Genomic DNA, 16,302 nt, shown 5'->3' with positions numbered 1-16,302 from the left:
ATGACCAGACTGTACATAAAGTATCAAAAGCAAAAGTAATGTTCGCCATCGGTGCTATATGGATCAACGCTACTGGTTAAGGGTGAGTCAAATCTATCAAATCATCTGTTTGTGAGTAATGAGCTCAGAAACATGAGTACACATGTTCATTTTAAATTCTATGTCAGAACAACCGTGTCAGCCGTGGGCAAAAGATGACAACCAATACAATTCTAAAAGATTATTTATTAGTACAATGATAAAAACAAACAAAGGGATAAAACAGTCCAGTGTCCCACTTACAAAAGGGATAAAACACTCAATCCAAGGTCAGAGCCAGCTACGCCGCAAGTCATTTACACTTTACGTGTTGACCACTTTAACAGGGATCAGCAGTTGTCCTCCAACACCCACCATCCTGTAAGTAGAAGGCCGGTGATCACGCCGGCCTCAGCAACCCAACTCTGCCTTTAGGCTGCAGCATGTAGTAGGCCCTGGCCTGCACAGAGAGACAAAATATCACTGCAGTGTTTGTAAGTAGACCAGAGTATCAGACAATCAAATACACCCACCTCCAACTAATACAACCCCATCACAACCATTGGATATCAGCAGATGTGACACACATCAACATTAGTCCACCATGTTACATATATGTAAAATAACAAAAAAAAATACAGCTAAAATTATAATGTCTGAGTACTTTGTGAAATGTTTATTTGTTATTATCTATAAAGGCATTAAAGATATTAATAAAAAATTAGGTGGTGTATTAGCAAAGCAGCTCAATAAATGTGTTTTATTCAATCAAAGTTTTTTCTGTGGACGTTTGTTTCTGCCACTTAAAAAAATTTCTAATTTCAAGTGAATAAGTTGAAATTTGTCTCAATTTTGAGTTATTCACTTAGAAGTTCAAGTAGGGAAGTCGAACTTTTAAGGCAACGGCTCAAAGCGTTTGTATATATATTAGTGTTCAACACGTTAGCTTGTTAACATGTTAGCACCGTGCAGCCCTTGCAAGGGGCGATCGGCGTTATCTATCTCTATCTATATCATGGGACCACAGCTTCAGTTTCTAAAGCCCCAATGACATGTTGGATATTCCAGTGGCCCATCCTCATCTGATGGTTCATCCTCATTCAGTGGCTCAAGAGAGTATGCAAAATAGAACTAATGTTGGCTAAATCTGAAAAATCTGAATCTGAAAAGTTAAATCTTGTAGGCTAACCACTGTATATATATCTATTATGAGGGAAGGGAGACAGGGCAAAATATAAATTACAGGAGAGACAGCCTGAGTGTAATTAGCAGTGCTGTATTAGTGCATAGAGACCAAAAAGAGTTTAGTGAAGAAGAAACCCTCAGTGCATCATGGGAAACTCCCCAATAGTCTAGACCTATTTCACTTTAACTAAAGAAGGATTCAAGGTTACCTGAACCTGGTTCCACAGAAGAGCCTGAAAGCTGAAGGCTCTGCCTCCCATCAACGTCCCCTCTAATTTTTCACGTGTCTGAGTGTTCCGATTAAGGTTGGAATTTTTTTTGTGCACAGCGCAGACTTTCTGTGTGTGGAGACTGTGTCAGCAGTGCACACTTGCGCACACGCACAGCTTAGAGAGAACATTGCCTCCCATTCTACTTTTAAATACTCTAGGGACCACAAGTAATCCTGCAGTCTGAGAGTGAAGGGCTCTAATGGAGTAATACGCTACCATAAGGTCATTAAGATAAGATGGAGCCTGACACAACACCTTGTATGTGAGGAACAGATTTTTTTCCCTGTCCAGCACTGTAGCGATCAGAATTATCACCTGAAGGCCAAGAAAAACAGATTTGTTTTCCCAAGGGGACCATTACGGTAGAGCTGGGCGATATAAGATTTTTTCATATCACGATATGTTTTTTTCATTTCAGGCGATAACGATATATATCACGATATAAGCCAAATAACTATATTTGTAAGATTTAAATGTGCCGTTTCTCACAAGTAAAATGTGAAATAATTAGCAGCTTGTTTTAATTAAAATATTTATTTCCATAATAAGTTCAACAGGGTAGATGTACTTAAGGAACATGAGACTTCAGTTTCAGATAAAGGCAAATATTGTAAACTACACAAAAAGGCAGCCGCTAAAAGCGTTTAAGTTTCAAAATAGAACAAACAAAACAGACCACTAAATTGTCAATTCCACTTAGAAACAAAATTTTAATTCTAAAAATAAATCTTAGGTCGTTTTACAGAAGAACAGACAAAATTGACTAACTTTTGTCAATATCAAATAAACTGAGAACTAAAAGGAAATTCTCAGGCTACGTCCACACGCATACGGGTATTTTTGAAAACGGAGATTTTCCGTTTTGGTTTTAAAAATAATCCCCCGTCCACACGTAAAACGCAGAAATGAAGGAAAACGCTGCTAGGAACATGCCAAAGCAACAGGTGGCGATATATTCCTAACCGTGTAGAAATGTTGGCCAATCAGAAGTCTAGAAGCCTCGGTGGAAATAGTAAACAAAGATGGGGCATAGAAGCAGAACCGAGTCGTATGTGTGGAGGGACAGTAACTGTGTGTGTATATGTAAGCATTTAAACACTACAGAGAGTACCAGTAACAGTAACAGTATTGTAGAAATTCATTTCACCGAAACAATAACGTGGCGCACAGTGTGACGCCAAAAAGGCGCACACCTTTGACGCTGCGTTTTCTCCGTTTTTCTTGTCCACATCGTAAATGCAAAACGGAGTTTTCGAAAATATCCACCCTGGCAGGCGTTTTTAGAAATCTCCGTTTTCAGTGACTGAAAACACCGTTTCGTGTGGATTTAAAGGTGCAAACGCATAGAAAAATCTGCGTTTTCAAAAATACCCGGTGCGTGGGACGTAGCATCAATCTCTTCTTGTTGTATAGCTTAGCTTTTCAAACAGTTTTAACAGTTACTTTAGTCTGACAAAAGCCGAATGACGAATTAGCGCTTTCAGTCAGATTGAGCATGCACCGCTTTATTGTATATCCAGACTTGCTTTCGGCACAATTTACAGTGCGCTTGGCGCTACTCTGTTTTTGTCAGACTTGAAATAGCGAAATACCTTCACACTACGGAACTTCTGTGGCCCTTCCGTTTGACAATCTCTCCAGCATTGGAACCATCATCTGTTTTTTTCTTGGTAACCTTCGCTCACGCTCTCGGTTGATTTTTCTCTAGTCGGCAAACTCATTTCCTTCATTACTTGGGCGGCCCGGCTGCAAAAACAAATACACATGTGCGCCTTGGCGCTTGTGCTGTACGTAATAAGTCATGTGACGTGGCCTTTCGGGCTGTGATTGGTTCGGCTCTGCGCTACTTAATTTGGATTGGCTGTTGTTTTTTTTTTTTAAGAGGACAAGAGAGATGAGGTCTATCGCAATAGTTTAATTTTCTATCGAGAAAAAGTTATTTCGCAATACATATCGTTATCGTTTTATCGCCCAGCTCTACATTACGGGTTTTGCTATACTGGTCCACTTTTAGGGCCAAGTACAGTAACCGCAATTTTATCCGAATTCAGAAGCAGGAATTTAAAGATCATCCGTGTCTGAGACATTCCTGCACTTTAACTAACTGGTTTGTATCATCTCGCTTCATGGATAGATAAAGCTCGGTATCATCTGCATAGCAGGAAATGGTCTAATGATACTCTCTAAAGGAAGCACATATAATGTAAACAGAATTAGCGTGTGAAGAGGACTCCACATTTACAAGAACACACTAAGTCTATTAAATAGATATTTAAAGTACTGCAGCCCAGCTTCTTTAATACCAATGGTGTGTTTTAGTCTCTGTAATAAAATATTATGGTCCACAGTATTAAACGCTACACTGATTTCTAGGAGGATATGGGCAGAGATGAGTCCACTCCTACTAAAGGTGTTTCAGTACTGTGGTGAGCTCTAAAACCTGACTGAAACTCTTCAAATAAACCGTTCCTCTGCAGATTATCAGCTGTTTGAGATAAATGTTTGAGATAAAAGGAAGGTTAGCGATTGGCCTATAATTAGTTAAGAAGGCTGGTTCAAGCAATGGCTTTAAAAAATATTGAAGTTAACTCAACAGTTATTAAAGTTGTTATACATGATACTTGTCATCCTGGCTAGTGCTGAAAAGACATATTGGAGTGTTCACATGCAAAACATGGAAAACAATGTAAAAGAACCTACAGGACCTGGCAGTGTTTGGAAATTGTGGGAAAGCGCAAAGTAATTTGTTTGGAAGATGCAAATATCTACCTGGGTGTTTTGTCCTTTATACAAACACTGACTGCTGCTGTTGAAATTTTCAGACTAAATCAATTAGTACAGTGTGGTATTAGAAGTACTCTGAAGAAACTACAGAGAAAGTAAGCCGATCTACAAGTCAGCAGGGATATACCAGTAACTAGCGTAATTTCTTTAATGTTATAATTGATGTGAGACTTTTTTACAAGACAGGAGTGGAATGGATTATATCTGGATCTTGACTGGTAAGCCAAATTACCTTAAATAATCAGTACCAGATAGTTGGTACTCATCTTTTCAACAAAACCCAGACCAAATACCACAGCTATGGAGTAGAAAACACTCAATTACAAGATTTCCTCCACCTTTAATCATATCCTGGCTTACACAGACAAAATGAGGAAACACACACTGGACTTTAGCAACAAAATGTATTAGAAGCAGTGATGAGGGAAGAACTGACTCATGCTCATGCAGATCAGTCAGTCAACAAAAACAACAGTAAGATAAATAATGCTAAAAGACTCATTCAGCAGAGATATTGAGGAATATTCACTTCTCTTAACTCTTTCCTCACCGAGCACCTTTCTATTTAATTCCGAAACTACAGTTTCATTTGATATAAATGATATTTTATGTTCATATCACCGTCTATATGATTTTTAGAATCACTGCATGTGTTTACAGGGACTTTCTTCATGATGACAACTGGAGCATTTCCAGGTGAAGATTTTTTAAACAATCTGTCTATTTTAAATAATAATTACTTATTTTTATCTCAGTATCTTCATTATCTAGCACTGAATCAAAAAGCTATCCCCTTTTCAGTCAATGATAATTTGTGTTTTAGGGAAAAGGCAAAAGTAATTTGACTGCTTGCTTTAAATATCCCAAACAGGGTGTATCCCTGGGTGCATAATATACTGGAATTCTTCCTGACCTTCACACTTGACATGCTCTTTTCCATTTAATCAAAATATCAGCATTACTGCTGATCAGTTTGGTGTTATAAACATTGGGACAACATACAAACCACCATCTAGCGCCAGATACGTACACATTCGACCAGTGCCACAATGATCTTTTCTGATAAGGTTGTTGATGGGAAAAGAGACCCAAGCTATGAAAGTATGTCCTGCTCATTTACCACGTTACAATCCAGTTGCTTGTGCAGGGTAGACCTGGAAAAATGTACTGGCGCTGGATTAGAATTTTTTTTGTGACCCTGAAACAGACCCACATAACATAATAAATAAGGATAAATCCCAAATCACTTGTTAAGACTTTGATTTCTATCACTCTTTTTTTTAGTGTGTGGTTATTGCTCACATTTGCTGTGCACAAATAAAACAATGAATCAGTCCAGGTTGTATCTCCAAAAGTTGATTCTGTTCATCTGGACGTAGCGTTTTGTGGGAGAAACGTTTCGTCACTCATCCAAGTGACTTCTTCAGTCTCAGCTGACTGCAGGTTTCCCCAAACCTTATAAACAGTACATTTGCATAATGACTGAAACCAGCCCACTGAAGGAACAATGGGCTGTGAGGTCAGTTCCTTAATCATAGTTATGCAAATTCTCATGACCATTGATCAACAACCACTGACCAAAACCCACTGATCAAAGAACACTGATCAATGGCCATGAGTACCATTCACAGAGAGTTGGGGAGTGGCTGCAATCACAGCATTGTAAGATGGTGACAGAGATGGTCTTTCCCTTTTCACGTAAATGGCCTCCTTGACTCTGCGCTCAAACCAGCGTTCCTCCCTGTCCAGGATGTGTACATCCTCATCGCTGAAAGAGTGTCCACTGGCCTGTAGGTGTAAATAGACTGCAGAGTCCTGGCCTGATGAGGTAGCTCTTCTGTGTTGTGCCATCCACTTTGCCAGAGGTTGTTTGGTTTCCCCGATGTATAAATCCTGGCAATCCTCCTGGCACTTAACAGCGTACACTATGTTACTCTGTTTGTGTCGGGGGACCCGATCCTTGGGGTGGACCCGTTTTTGCTGCAGCGTATTTTGGGGTTTAAAAGCCACAGAGACCCGGTGTTTAGAAAAAATGTGTCTCAACTGCTCCAATACTCCTGACACGTACAGGATCACTACAGGTTTTCACTTAGTCAGCGGTTGTCCTTCTTTCCTGGATCGGCTGGAGCTTTCTTTTGGCGACTTCCCATCTTTGACAAAAGTCCAGCTGGGATAACCACATTTACTCAGGGCCTTCTTGATGTGCTGTTCTTCTGCTTCCCTGACCGCTGTGTCAGTGGGGATGGTGTTTGCTCTGTGTTGTAGTTTCCTGATGAAACCCAGTTTGTGCTCCAGTGGATGATGAGAGTCAAACCTTAAATACTGATCTGTATGCGTAGGTTTATGGTACACGTCAGCTTTTAGATGTCCCACATTACTGATGGAAATCTCACAGTCTAAGAATGCTAACCTGCCATTTTTCCTACCTCACTTCCATGACTGGGATGCAAGTGAAGAGAGATGTAACGTCATACGAGATCATGGTTTCATCTGCCTCCATCATGACATCTCTCACCTTCTCAACAAAATCCAAAGTGTTCTGGATGTGGTGTTCAGAGCTGCCTACCAGCGGGTTGAGGATTGAATCCAGAAACTTGGAGATGTTATAGGTGACCGAGTTGATCATGCAGACAATCGGTCTTTAAGGTGCACCCTTTTTGTGTATCTTCGGTAAACCATACAGACTTGGTGTAGACTCCCCCGGGTACAGCCTGTGGTATGAGGTCCGGTCGATAGCCTTGTCTTGTTCTAACTGCTTCAGACAGTCTATCACCCTCTTCCTGTAGCCACTTCCTGGGTCTCGTTTCCGGGGCTCATAAGTATTTTCATCAATGAGTAGTGACAAAATTTTCTCATGATAGTTTAAGGAGCTTGGAAAGAAAAGCGTCTGGACTTCTTTGAGTTGCTTGAAGACGTTTCACCTCTCATCCGAGAAGCTTCTTCAGTTCTAAGGGTCAATGGTGGAGAGTCCCAGATTTAAACCCAGTGGGAGGTGAAACGTCTTCAAGCAACTCAAAGAAGTCCAGACGCTTTTCTTTCCAAGCTCCTTAAACTACGATGACCTGGATGACTGAGAACCTTCACAGACATATTTTCTCATGATAGTCTTTCTGGTTTAGCAATACTTTGCACCTACCCTTGTCTGCCGGAAGGATGATAATGTTGTTGTCATTACTAAGTGATGTGAGTGCCTTCCTCTCCTCCATGGTGATGTTGGATGCTGGGGGCTTTGCGTTGCTGAGACAGGCCAAAACTTTCGTTCGTAGTTGCTCTGCTTCCACTTCTGCAATATTGCTGTTACGAATTGTTGTTTCTGTGGCTGTGATCAGTTCCACTAGTGGGAGTTAGGGATGGGTACCGGTATCCGGTGCCATGATGGCACCGGTTCTGACATAAACGGTAGTAACCAGACCGAAAGCAGCGCACATTTCAGTGCTATATTTCGGTGCTTTTTTTCGGTGCTTTTTTTCCCTGAGATGTCACACACTTTGGATTCTAGCCAATCATTTTACCTTTGCAAGCGTAGTAGGCGGGCCCAAAAGTCTGGCTGTACTTCAGAGCCAAATATGCAAACTCAGCAGCCTGCAACAAGTGCTTTAAGGTGATACTGTGCAAAGGAGGTAACACCTCGAATCTGATGAAACACCTGGTGACGCATAGCGTTTTTTTTAAGCCGAGAAATGCGCCGTATTTGATAGCTTGCTGCGAGACCTCACACCGAGCACATCTACAGCGGGTGTGGTGCCTGTTATCGGACCCGGAGTTAGCAACATCCCCCAAGAACCTGAAGAGTAGAGTCCTGGCCCCTAGCCCTGCCAGCGTAGCAGAAATGATGACGGATGATGATGGCAGCAGCAGCAGCGTTCTTCTCTGCGTGAGTAGCTTCATGTTGTTCGTGTGTAATTAACGTTGAGTATGCTAACCACGTTATTACATTAATGCATGTAAGGTGAACTAGCAAACACCGTCGTAGTTACATGCGGCTGTCTTCTTGTTTGATGGCAGATACTCCCTTCACCCTGGCCAAAAAGGCTAAAATGACCAAAGAAAAAGTGGGAAACGGCTAAACATGAGAGGTTTTTGGACAAAGTTTGTGTTTTTCCCATTGTTTAAGCACTGCTTCCAGCCAAGAGTGATACCATATATGCCCTATAGCTGCAGAAAAGGCTAACATTGTTATCTTTTTACAAAAAAAAAGAAAACCGCTAAAAATGAGAGGTTTTAGGACAAATTGTGTGTTCTCCATTCTTTAAGCACCGGCACCGTTTCAAAAGTACCGGTTGGGTACTGGTATCGGATAAAACCTAAATGATACCCATCCCTAGTGGGATTTGTCTCGGCGTGACAGCAAAATTCATCCATTTAGCAAGGATGTTTTTCTCTGTTTGGGTGAGCTGTCTATCAGACAAATTCTTCACCCACTTGTCCCCATCCTCGGTGTCCCATCCTTGTCTCTTCTGGCCGCTGGGGACACTCTCCGTATTTTGCTCTGGTTTCTGACGTACAACAAGTAAGTCAAACTTCCTTTGTTGCCTGGTCTTAGACTTCTTGTGCTGTGCTAGACAAGCCTTCTCAGGAAAGTCAAACACCTTTTTAAGAGTATTCTCATCTAGAAGCATTGTAAGTCTCTGTCGGATCCGCTCCTCTTGAGATTTCAGCATGTCGATGGTAAAATTTGTTTACCTTACCTGTTCATTAAGCAGCTGGTGCTGTGCCGTCTGGAGGATTTTTGTTGCCCGGAAGCCTTTAACTGAAGAGCTTGTTTGCAGACTTTTAGGAGTAATCCTGTTTTTTCTCCATCTGAGGCTGAATCTCGGGTGGTTCCTGTAATCCGTCATCTTACGTGCTGTTTGCTCATACAAGCTTTAGGCAGTCCTTTCCAAAGTGGGTTAAAACGTCTTGATGCATGCTCAATCATCCTTTGATGAGTGGGTTTTAGTCAGTGGTTGTTGATCAATGGTCATGAGAATTTGTATAATTAAAATGAAGGAACTGACCTCCCAGCCCATTGTTCCTTCACTGGGCTGGTTTCAGTCATTATGCAAATGTACTGTTTATAAGATTGGGGAAACCTGCAGTCAGCTGAGACTGAAGAAGTCACTTGGATGAGTGACGAAACGTTTCTCCCACAAAACGCTACGTCCAGATGAAGAATCAACTTTTTGGGATTTACTTAGCTGGATGATTGAGAATGCAGGAAGAAGTCCAGGTTGTAATGCATGTGCATTTATTATATATATATATATATATATATATATATATATATATATAATATATATATATATATATATATATTTTTATTTCTTTTAATTTAATTTAATGTCTTTTTATGTATAAGACATTGGTGCAACCTATTTTTCCCCCAGTAGTTTCTGTTCATGCTGAAGAATAACTAAAATTGAATTAATCTTGTTTGTAAACAGGCATTTCCTTCATGAATGCATCGGGACTACCAGCAGGTACAGCCTTACCCTGAACCCTGTCGCACCACCCCAATCCCCCAGTGCAATCTATGTATTTTGACTTATTATTGCTGTTTTTCCCATCGAGGGCATCTTCTTTCTAACCTGGCACTGAAGAAGACAGCTGTGCAGTCTTCAAACGGTGACAACATCGGTTTTGCTTTCAAGGCCGTCGATGGCAACAGAGACGAGAACTATCAGAAAGGGTCCTGCACACTTACTTTATCACAGTCTGATCCGTGGTGGAGGGTAGACCTGGCAAGAGTGTATACAGTTGGTGCTGTTGTGATAACCAATAGTGCAGGATTTGAAAACAGGTTGGATGGTGCAGAAATCTGGATTGGAAAGTCAGCAAACTTCAGTGACCCTGAGCGTGAGAGGTGAAACAGCTTGATACAGACTAACATAATAAATTTGCAGTCAGTCATAGTTCCTTCAATTTCTTTCTGCATTTCTTTTGTTGTTCATATACAGGTGTGCGGTCATCTCTCACATCCCCAGTGGGGAGACGTTCTACTTTCCATGTAGCTCTATTGAGGGACGCTATGTCACTGTGTTTCTCCCAGGAAGTGGGAAGGTCCTAAATCTCTGCGAGGTTGAAGTGTACTACGGTAATCACATTTTTATTCTGATGCTGATACAGAAGTCTGATAGTTCACAGACTCCCTGGACTTGTTGGCCTTGGTTGTTGGTTGACTTTGAGCAACAGAGTCAAATACTAAAGAAAAAAAAAAATCAATCGGTGTTTCATTTCAGGTTGTTTCGGATTTAAGAAAGTTTTCTTATGGGAGAATATGGGTGAAAGTGTTTTGAGCCAGAATGTGTCATGACAGCCAAATGCAATGTTTAAAATCACCACACAGTGCACCTTGTGCAGAAATGGGCTCATACTGATTTTTCTTCAAGGATACCCATTACCCAATGTGGCACTCAAAGGAGAAGCTACCCAGTCATCTACACTCTCTTTTGCCACGGCGTCCAAAGCCATCGATGGCAGACGGATCTCGTTCTACAGCAATGGGTTCTGTAGCCACACGGCTGAAGACGAGACCGACCCCTGGTGGAGGGTAGACCTGCAGCGAAGCTTTACAATCACTGCTGTAAAAGTCACCAACAGAGGAGACTGCTGTGCTGAAAGACTGGATGGAGCTGAGATCAGAATAGGAAACTCACTGGAGAACAACGGAAACAACAATCCCAGGTAATGACATGAATTAATATTGGTCCATTTTTATTATGAAATTCATTTTTAGAATAAGTAGAACAGCAATATGTTAAAGTTTATCTGCAACATGACAACTAGCATACTGTGGTGCTAATAATAGCCAGATTTCTGGCTTTCATAGAATGACTGAGTTTGAATTAGACATAAATCAGTCAATCAGTTACAGACAGTCCTGATCTTCGATGTGTATAAAGCACACATGTCCACAAAATAAATTTCTTCCATTCCAAACTTTCCACCACAATGGGCAAGAGCAAAGAGATAACTAAGGATGTCAGGGATAAGACTATAGACCTGCTCAAGGCTGGAATGGGCTACCAGACCATCAGCAAGAAGCTTGGTTAGAGGTTGGTTGATGCGATTATTCGCAAATGGAAGAAAGGCAAAATGACCATCAATTGCCTTTGGTCTGGAGAGCCATGCAAGTTATTGACTCATGGGCAGAAGAAGATCATGACAAAGGTGGTGTATGAGCCCAAAACTATACCTGTTAATGATGTAAAGGAAATTGGGACCACAGTCACCAAGAACACTATTGTTAACCTACTATGCCACAATGGACTGAAATCTTACAGCACCTGTTACACCCCTCTGCAGCCCCTAATCTCTTTGCAGTGGCAGTGCAAGAATGTTCAGCTGTTGCTAATTGACCACACCTAGTCAGGTGTAGATAAAGGCATGCCTGAGGCAGGCTTTCGTAAAGGCTCACTAGTCTTTGTCTCAGTGGTACCAGCTATTTTAGCCAAGTTGTTATGTAATTCAAAATAAAACCTCTTCTCTGTGAAATTCTGGTATTAGTCTCCATATTTATGTTGCAGCTTTTGAGCCGGGTCGTAACAGCACCTGCAAGGTCTTTCTGCTCAAGACGGCGCAGTACAGGCCTGTCATAAGCCTGCCAGTAAACATGTAAATGAGAAGGATTGAAAGAAAGTGCTTTGGTAGATGAAACTAAAACTCAGCTCTTTAATATCAAATTGACCTGCTTTAATTGCTAGAAGAGAAATGCTGAGTATGATCACCAACTCCACATTCAAGCACAAAGGTTTGTAATGCGATTAACCTGCTAGCATGTTTGGTACTTTGCCATGGCCTTCATCTTTCTCTTTTACTTATATCTGACCCTCTCGTATGTTAAGCACTTTGTTATACCACTGGTTTTTAAAGGTGCTATATAAATAAAGGTTGTTGTTGTTGTTGTCGTTGTTGTTGTCGTCGTCGTCGTCGTTGTCGTTGTCGTGGTACAGGACAACTCTTCACCACACTGAGGGGTCAATAGACAGGCCATGTACCATAAAATATTACAGTAGAACTTGCACATTTTCAGCCAGAACACTGAAAATGGGTAATGAATGGGTCTTCCAACATGACAAAGACCCAAAACATACCACCAAATAAACAAATAATGACTAAAAAAAGAATCATATTAAAGCCATGGAGTGGCCTAACCAGTCTCAGAACTCAGTAGTACATAAAATTTGTGGAGGGAGCTAAAGCTTCAAGTTGGCAGCTGAAAAACCTAAATTATTTAGAGCGTTTCTGTAAAGAGGAGTGGGCCAGAGTCCCTCCTGAGATGTGTGTAAACCTGGGACCAACTACAAAAAACATCTTACTACTGTACTTCCCAACAAGGGTTTCTCTACCAAGCATAAAGTTATGCTTTCATTCAGCATCAAATACTTATTTTAGTGATAACTTCTTAGTTTCAGTTTTGGAACAAAAACTCAGACATGTTCATACTGGTTCTTGAGACAAGATGATGATAACAAGAGAATACTTCGGGGGTAGTTTATTTTCTAGTCCTTGAGTCTGTTACATCTCTTTTTAACATGAGGCCCATAATACTAACATAATATTGCGCTAACCCTTTCTGCTGTCAGGTGTGCTTCCATCTCACATATCAAAGCAGGTAAAACCTACACATTCCAGTGTGATGGAGGCAGCATGGAGGGTCGCTTTGTGAACGTGTTTCTTCCTGGACAGAAGAAGACTCTCACCCTGTGTGAAGTGGAGGTGTATGCTGCCCCAGCAGGTAGAGCTTTAAGTGACTGGATCTGATCTACTGAAACACATCTGCCTGATACTGAGTCATACTTGTTTGTTCTTTTCATCAATTTAGTTGAACCGCTTCCAAACATGGCCTTAGACAAACAAACAGCACAGTCATCGACTTGGCCCTATAAACCTTTTCTGTCATCAAAAGCTGTTGATGGGTACAAAAATGGAAACTTGGTTGATGTAGGCTGTACCCATACTACAGAAGAAACAAATCCCTGGTGGAGAGTAGACTTGTTAGCTGTCTATAAGGTCAGTGTTGTCACGATCATTAACAGACAAGATAATTTAATTGAAAGGATTCTTGGGGCAGAGATTCGGATCGGGGACTCACTGGATCAAAATGGAAATCAAAACCCGAGGTGAGACGTGATTTCTGAGAACTGGAAAATTTCTCCATCATTATTTATTCATTTTTTTCTCCCATTTAAACAACAGATAAATGTTTGAACAAATATTAGGTAAAACTGACACATTTCTCTTTGATGTTTCTACAACTCCATCAGGTGTGGCATTATTGAATCATTGGATGGTACACCAACATACACATTCCAGTGTAATGAAATGGAAGGTCGCTACATCAATGTGATCATACCAGGATCTCAGAAAATTCTGACGCTGTGTGAAGTGGAGGTGTTTGCTTCTCTGCCTGGTATAGTGGTTGTTTTCTAGTGGTATATGTGGAAGTTGCTTGTTTTTATTTTCCTTTTTATATTTTTTCTCATATTTATTATTTTACATTAGAAAATTGACTCAATTCACCTTATGGGACTTTCTAACTTTCAGTGTTCATTTTCATTTACTTTGGAGCTGAAGGAAACATTACAGTTGAACCTGTCAAAATAAAATAAAAACAAATAAACACGGTTGAAACAAACAAAAACCTAACAAACTTTGCTCTCCAGCACCAGCAGCTGTTACTCCTTCACCAACTCCTCCAACACCTCCTACTGCTCCTCCCACTGTGAGTGTGCAGCTTGGTGGCAGGAACGTGACGGTGGTGGGAGAGAGGCTCTGCTGGTCTGATGCTCTGATGTACTGTAGACGTTATTACTGGGACCTGCTCAGCCTTCACAGCCAACAGGAGCAAAGCGAGTTGGAGCAGCTGCTGGGCCTCATTCCTTTCTCCCTCACAGACCACGTCTGGCTGGGACTGCGCAGGTACTTATACAAAAGATACTTCTAACAGATCAATGAATGAACAGGGAGGACACAGAGTCATCCAGGATTCAAAAGGTCATAGTTCAAGTTTTCTTGTGCAGGTACTCAATTCCACCAAATTAGCCCTGATAGTACACTATCAAAACACAGATATCAAAAACACATCAAAATAATTTCACTCCCTACCAGGGCATCTGTATGCACTAAGGGTCCCCAGGCTAGGCCTCCAAGCCTACCTCGGATATGAGCGAGAGAGATATAACTGAAGCCATACCAGCTCGGATGGTGCTTGGATTAACAAGGTCTACATCAGGTATTAAGGAACCAGGACACCCTGATAAGTGTGGCTACTGGACCAAGAATGCCAAGAAGGCATAGGTGGACAAGGGATGAGGACAGGGTGCTATTGGAATGCTACTATGCAAATAACACCAGCGGAAGGGGTTCCATGAAAAGGTTGTGGGACCTATGGAATCATTAATACCCAGCATCCCGACTGACGGTGAAACAACTAGTAGCCAAGTCCAAAATTCAGAAGAACCAACTGATGATTTACAACTGTCACAACTAGAGATTCGTGATGTACAACACAAATCATACGTCAAGAGGGAGTCAACTGTACAAGATCAAGGGGAACCTTCAGGAATTCGATGGGGATGGGCCAAAAACCACTAGAGGCCAACTTCAATCCAATTACACAAGCCACCATCAAGTGTGGGATTTACCAAGGAGATGCTCCATCTTCACTGCTGCTCTGCATATAAGATTATTGACAAGACTGACTACGTTCACTGCCTATGGAATGGAGCAATTGTCAGCCGCCTCCTCTACATGGATGATATCAAGCTGAATGCCAGGAGTAAACAAGACATCAATTTACTGATCCACATCACTAGGATGTACAGCACTGATATTGGAATATCATTCGCACAGGAGAAGTGTAGTCGGATGGTAACAAAGCGAGGGAAGGTAGTCAGAAGTGAGGGGATCGCACTACTATAAGGCATCATTGCAGATTTCAAGGACAGCTACAAGAACCTGGGAATTGCACAGACAATAGGAACCATGAAGAGGCTGCTAGGAAAGCTGCAACCATTAAATACCTACAGAGAGTAAGGCAAGTCCTGAAGAGTCAGCTAAATGAGAAGAACAAGATCCAGGCAATCAACACCTGCACCCTGCTGGTGATTATACACCTTTCTAGGATAGTAAGCTGGGCAAAGGAGGAGATCGAAGCCACTGACATTAAGACAAGCAAGCTTCTTACCATTAATGGAGGATTTCACCCCAAATCCAGCACCCTGAGACTGTACACTAAGTGAAAGGAAGGAGGCCGATGACTGGTAAGTGTCAGAACCACTCTCCAGGATGAAACAACATAACATCCATGAGTACACGAGGAAGATGACCACAACTGACTGCGTGCTTAGTGAATACCTCAGACAGCAGAAACCCAAGAAAGAAAAGGAGCAACTGGAAGAACCATCATGGAAGGACAGGCCCCTTCACGGTATGTACTACCGTCAGATAGAAGAAGTGTTAAGGTGGGCTGTGTGGCAGGCTGGCAAGGAGGAGTGGTGGACCCAAAGTGCAGACTCAGACTCAAGGGATGAACTCAAAATACTCAGCTTTATTTGCTGGCACAGGGAAACAAGCATACAAAGCAAAGCAAACTAAACTAAACTGGGAAACAACATAAACTCACGGGAAACACAGGGAGATCCACACAGCATGGGGGACGACGCGACACTGACTCAAAGAAACACAGGGTTTAAGTACACTGGGAAGTAACGAGGGGAATGAGACACAGAAGGAGGGCACAGCTGGGAGAAATCAGAACTAACGAGACAAGGAAGCAAAGCAGGACACATTCACATAAGACCCGGACCTTCAAAGTAAAACAGGAAGTAACACAGACTGAACTTACAGACACAGACTCACAGGCAAGCACTACAGAGGGAACAGAGGTGGGAACAGGGCAGACACAGACACTGACTGGACACGAGGATATAGCCGACAGGGGAGACAGCAACTAAGGATAACACAGAGACATAAACCATCAGACAGAACTTCAAAGAAACCAAAGACTAGAAATGATAAATATAATAAACTCAAAACCCTGGGTCAACGACCCAGGCATCCT

General features: G+C 41.7%; 1 protein-coding gene across 1 annotated transcript; it reads left to right on the top strand.

Annotated features, from left to right (window-relative positions):
• Window positions 1-9,693: 9,693 nt before the first annotated feature.
• On the top strand, window positions 9,694-15,481 carry LOC116310200. Its single transcript, XM_039600288.1, has 9 exons — window positions 9,694-9,718; window positions 9,810-10,101; window positions 10,196-10,332; window positions 10,628-10,922; window positions 12,824-12,975; window positions 13,063-13,360; window positions 13,505-13,650; window positions 13,904-14,159; window positions 15,364-15,481. Exons 1-9 carry the CDS (start codon window positions 9,694-9,696, stop codon window positions 15,479-15,481), a joined length of 1,719 nt encoding a protein of 572 aa, XP_039456222.1.
• The last annotated feature ends 821 nt before the right edge of the window (window positions 15,482-16,302 follow it).

Source organism: Oreochromis aureus, linkage group 3, assembly GCF_013358895.1.
Source record: "Oreochromis aureus strain Israel breed Guangdong linkage group 3, ZZ_aureus, whole genome shotgun sequence".
Classification (NCBI taxonomy): domain Eukaryota; kingdom Metazoa; phylum Chordata; class Actinopteri; order Cichliformes; family Cichlidae; genus Oreochromis; species Oreochromis aureus.
This window is presented reverse-complemented; position numbering and strand designations above follow the sequence as displayed.

Coding starts and splice junctions, on each gene's coding strand:
- LOC116310200 (XM_039600288.1), top strand. CDS start 9,694: ATGAATGCATCGGGACTACCAGCAG. Junction 10,333..10,627: donor CGAGGTTGAAGTGTACTACG/GTAATCACATTT, acceptor TTTTTCTTCAAG/GATACCCATTACCCAATGTG. Junction 13,361..13,504: donor AATGGAAATCAAAACCCGAG/GTGAGACGTGAT, acceptor CAACTCCATCAG/GTGTGGCATTATTGAATCAT.